Source organism: Etheostoma spectabile, chromosome 21 (genome assembly GCF_008692095.1).
Source record: "Etheostoma spectabile isolate EspeVRDwgs_2016 chromosome 21, UIUC_Espe_1.0, whole genome shotgun sequence".
In the NCBI taxonomy this organism is placed as follows: Eukaryota; Metazoa; Chordata; class Actinopteri; order Perciformes; family Percidae; genus Etheostoma; species Etheostoma spectabile.
The window spans coordinates 20,368,583-20,373,799 of record NC_045753.1 but is presented as its reverse complement, the minus strand read 5'-3'; the positions used below and the strand labels follow the sequence as shown (position 1 = coordinate 20,373,799).

Here is a 5,217-nt window from a genome sequence, read left to right as displayed (position 1 = left end):
AGTTAACAAAATGGATCCTACCTTAATTAAATAAAAGGTAACATTTTCTTTAAACCCACTAGATGATGATGTTTCCGACTCAGGCTTCCGACATATGTAATTTATGAGGTTAATTGGAACTTCTGTAAATAGGTGTATTGCACTAATAAGCCAAATTAATGTTATGTGAAATCATCACATCCATACCAATCTCTGTGGAGATTTTTAGATTTTCTTTAGCTGATTGTGTTTGTTTTAGTTTGCTTCATAGTCCCTTAGAGGAGGCATGAGTCAGTGTCAGAAGACGTCCTCAGCTTTTATCATGTAGCTGTTTCCAACAGACGAGCCTGCTGTCGGCAGACGCTATACACCCGCCCAGCCCACACATGTTGTAAAGTAAAGCTTGCTGGCTGAAAAACAACAAACAAACAGTAAATTAGGGTAGCCTACTGACTATCAATATTGGTCTTGAACAGTGGAATGTTGAACAGTCATTACGGGACCAGAAACTGAATACATGTGAATCAGTCAATCAGCAAAGACAGAGGCGGTTTCTGAGCAGCTAGAGGATGGGCTGAGCAAATAAAAAGAGGATGAGAGACTCCGCGGCTGTTAGAGAAGAGAACAGGTGCGTCAAAGGTAGGACACTCTCAGCTCATATAGCTGTAGCCAAAAGCTCTCTGTTGATTTCTTTCCTATAGCACTTTCCAATTTTGCATACGATTGACATTATTTAAATTATTGTAAAAAGTGCACATGGTATTTAAAATGTATGCGTAATTGGTTTATTTGACTTGATTAGTGTTGTGCCAATTTAAAATCCACTAGGACACGTTCATTTTATTCTCGTATTCTCTCGTATTGTGGACGGCAAAAGTGCCTTTTTTTCCGAAGGTTTAATGTGGGTGCTCATTTGTATTGGTGAAAAAAATGGTGAGTTTATTTGTCTGTTGTTCTAAGATGAACTGGATTGTAACTGCGGTAGCTGTGTGCGTCTTCGTGCCAAGCGCCCACTGTGCGTTAAATAAAGTCGGTAGGTATTGGAACTTTTTTGTTTCATCTATGATCTACATGACTCTCTGGATTAGCAGTGCATTTCTTTGTAAATTGTTTGTCAAGAATTAGAAGAACTAAATGCGTTTTTCTTCTTCTCCAGACTGGTGTTACTCGGCCAAGCAATTGTGTTATTGTGGAGTCTTAAGAGTCCAATTTTCTCCACTGGAAACCAAACTTCTCCATCGGTGTATCACAAACAAATCTTCAAACACAGCATGCTAAGTGCACAAAAACCCCGATATCTAAGTATCTCTCACGCAGACACACATGGGACAAATGCTAGTTGGTAGGTGATAAGATACAAAGACGAATGATGAACTCATTATTTCATACATTCGTAAACCTTATATTTCTTTATTTTTGTTATAGCGACTTGCACACCTGAGTCGAATGGGCACCTTGGTCACACACACAATCGGCACCTAGATCACGCCACCGTTCTCCGCCCTCATTTATTAACATCGTAGGTCCATGCAGCATTGACCACACGTTAACACTCCCCACAAGTCCCGCAACCTGCCACTCTCTACCCCTTTCATATCACCCTACAACCCAGTAAAGACCACCAATGAACAAACTTATTCAAAAACACCTTTGCGAAACCAGGGGGACGGGGTTGCGGACAGAAACATTAAATGGTGACAGCCTACTTTACTTGGATTTGTTACGAGAGGAAGAAAATATTAAGGTCTTGGAATCATTTTCTTGAAGGTCATAATTTCTTGAGGCTTTCTTAAAATGATACCATTCCTGAAAGTTTTGGGGTTCCTTGACCCCTCTTACTGGTCAATTTGTTTTTCCAACCTTTTTCCGTCAGAGTCTACATCGACAGCGGTGTGAGGATTTCAGGAGGAGAATCTGGGCCGAGGACTACGGACAGACTGCAGTTACACTTGAACTGGGGTAATGGCATCCGTCCCCGGCTTGAGCAACGGTGGCAAGACGCGATCCCAGGAGGTAAGGACGGTTTCAGTAGGCTATACGTTAAGGATGTAGTATAAGTTAGTAGGACTTCACAGGCGGTTAAAGTGGTTTCGTATAACCGGTAATTATTAGATGTTTACAAATCTCGGTTCTTATGAATCCCCAGTACACATTGTGAACAGAAAGGCATCATATAATCGGAACAGCTTGGCTTTTGAAGACCCTCTACTGGAATTGCTGCGCTTGGTGTCTGATTGAAGTGAGAAAAGATGCATGTCAAAGTGTTGGAAACAACAAATACTTTGAATGTAGCACTCACAAATCCATTGCTATCCACTTCTTACCTAGGTTTTGTAAATGTCAAAATGCTACTTTAAAAAAAATCATAGTATTTCTGTTAATTCAGCTGGCGGCTTGCATGATTTGAATGTTCTCTTTACGTTTAATGTGTGACTCCATGTTTGTTTATTCCTCACCCTCCCATTGAGACTAAGACAATGTGGTAATTACAGGAATGTCAGGTACGCAACTGGCCAACCTGCAAGCTGGGACCTTGAGCATCTACCTGACAACAATCCAAACCAAAGTAAGGGAGGCTTTACTCTTTTCTTGTGGAGAAGTGATCAATGGTTGAATAAAATGTGTAGTGGTGCCTGGTAGCTTACAACCTTGGTTGCACCCATGTAACGCTGTGGCCCATGTTCAGATCCGACACCATTGGTCTTGCTGCAACATCGTCCCCCTTATTATCAGCGTTCTATTAAATGAAAGATCAGGCAATCCCCCCAAAAAATCTTTAAAACTTTGTAAAGTCCAGTTCTTCAGAGTTCATGTTCTGTCTTCGGCGACATGTTATCGTGGCACTGGAATTTTCACTGGATGATCTCCTGACCGGGGTGGATCGCACCAAGTATTACCGATACCGGGCTCTTTGACCATCCCCCCGTTGCCATTGAGGCTGTGGTTGGACTGTGTTTAAGGACACAATAAAAGTCAGCAAAGGACGTCGGTGAGGTTTTTTTTTTCCTGGGGGTGTCTTAAGGACAATGGCCCAACCAGAACAGTTGCCTCTAACAGTTGTCACATTTGTTTCCAGATTGACTCTTCAGCAAACAGTACATGTCTACCAACGCCAACATCACCTTTTCTGACATGATCAATGCTACAAGGACAGCCGCCAGCTCAACGGTGTCACAACACAGGCTGCCAGCTACTCAACGCCTGATACTCTCTGCTCTGATGGGCTGAGCATGGTTTTGGGAGTTCATAGGGTGAAAGGTGGTGGTGTATCAGCAACTTATGTTGTTCTGGTAAATTCTTTGCAATGAAAGTTACCCTTTTTTTGCTTAATATGTTCTCCACATTCATGTGGTTTTTTGACTGTCCACATTGTTCAATACGCTAAACTACACAGGTAATATAATACAAGTATGCAAGTGAATTAACAGTCTTAGTCCTAAATCCAGAATGTTGTAGATTTCGGGGACACGTAAGATCCAACCAAGCAAAAAATGGCTATCATAAATTACCTACAACACAAGAATTCAGATGGTATTGAGAAAGTGAAGCACCAAACTCATTGGTCTGTGTCTGCGCTGTCAAAGCGCATTCAGGTGCCTAAAAAAGTCTGCACAAGCAATAGTTTCATGGGTAGTAATGGTTTTGATTACAATTCTGGCATGTATCTGGCTAGAGACGTGCACGTCTTGTACAAACAAAAGGCGCGAATAGGATTTCATAACAAATAATGTGTTTGTGTTTTTTCCCTTATTTTAGAACCTGATTTGCTTTATTTTTGTCATCGGCAGTGCATATACAGTATAAGATGATTTTTAATGTAGCCGTGGTGCAAAGCAGAAGCTAATCAGTGATGTGATGAAGATAGACGGTCATTATTGAGCAGGAACAACTACATTTATACAAGACATGACTTCCATTCTCCTTCCTGGAGTGCCAGTTTCCCAGAATGCACCTCTGTCTTGCAAATTTGCACATGTAAAAGAGCTGTGACTCAGTATTGTGTCAATCTCTTCTTCACTTCATATTTACTTTAATAATTTGGGCAATCCATGTTGTAAGAATGCTTTAAAAATTATTCAAAAATTGTGGGATTTTATGAGCAAACTTTTTTTTCTTCTTTCAAAAAAAAAAAAGTGCATCTGTGTTACGTTTTATCTCAATGTTGCACTGGAACTGAACTTGAACCAAACACTGAGGAGGTGGTTATTGAGAGGACTTCACTTATAGTTAGCCAAAGTTATCTGTCATAAAAGCCTGTGTGTATTTTTTAAAAACAGGTAGTACTTTCCTTCAAAACAGACTTTTATTTTGTTTGGTACCTCAGTTAATTGTAGTCAGTCATGCTAAACAACAACTATGAAAATTCTTTGATAGCGGGCTTTTCATTAAATCTTACTACATGGAGCATCTGATTCATGCGCTTAGAGTTCAACTGTTAATTGCTACAATCGTTATCTTCTCCATCAGGGTCTGTGAGGATGCACGTGTTACTCATTCTCAGCAAATTCAGACGATCTAGACATTTTCCCACTTGGAAGAACAATATAATACTACTATGAACATGTAATCACTTTGAAAATTTAAAAACAATTAGATTGATGGTTTACTAGTGACAATTAATTTCTCCCATGTTAAAAAAAAACAATGTACGATCTGATCATCGTAATGGAGTCACATTATCTCATAAACCCCCTTTTTCGTTCCTTAACCATTTTCCCACATACCCAATGCATTACAGTCACTCAATAGACCATAAACTGAAGAACAATACCTTTACATTCGTTATTCCTACACACAACGGTACTTTGTGCACTATTTCAACTTTTTAAGTGTCAACTATCTCCTACCTGGCCCCAAGCTCCTTATGTTAAGAGAAGATTTGGATCACGATTATACAAAGTTGCAACTAAAGATTTTATGATAATAATAGTGATAATAAGGGGTTTATATGCATCACGTAACCTTTCATGTGGCCCCATAATCTTTTTTGGGACTATAAAAATCAATAAATCTTGGTTATTTTGCACTGACTATAGGGTTTTCACTGTCCGTTCACAATCGATGTACACGTGCTGACGATGACCCCTTGTACACTTTTATCATGTAGCTGTTTCCAACAGACGAGCCTGCTGTCGGCAGACGCTATACACCCGCCCAGCCCACACATGTTGTAAAGGTAAAAGCTTGCTGGCTGAAAAACAACAAACAAACAGTAAATTAGGGTAGCCTACTGACTAT

At 40.0% G+C, this 5,217-nt stretch overlaps 1 protein-coding gene across 5 annotated transcripts in view; it reads left to right on the top strand.

The window, feature by feature from the left end:
* Nucleotides 1-360: 360 nt before the first annotated feature.
* ca15b (carbonic anhydrase XVb) overlaps nucleotides 361-5,217 on the top strand; it is a 25,817-nt gene continuing 20,960 nt past the window's right edge. For 2 of the 5 annotated variants that reach the window (XM_032502656.1, XM_032502655.1), the window contains exons 1-2: nucleotides 361-618; nucleotides 940-1,012. In XM_032502656.1, coding sequence (XP_032358547.1) covers nucleotides 940-1,012 — 73 coding nt within the window. In that variant the 5' untranslated portion in view covers nucleotides 361-618. Of the gene's footprint in view, nucleotides 619-922; nucleotides 1,013-5,217 lie in introns of those variants that run through there. The other 3 variants (XM_032502657.1, XM_032502653.1, XM_032502654.1) reach the window with 3 other exon arrangements.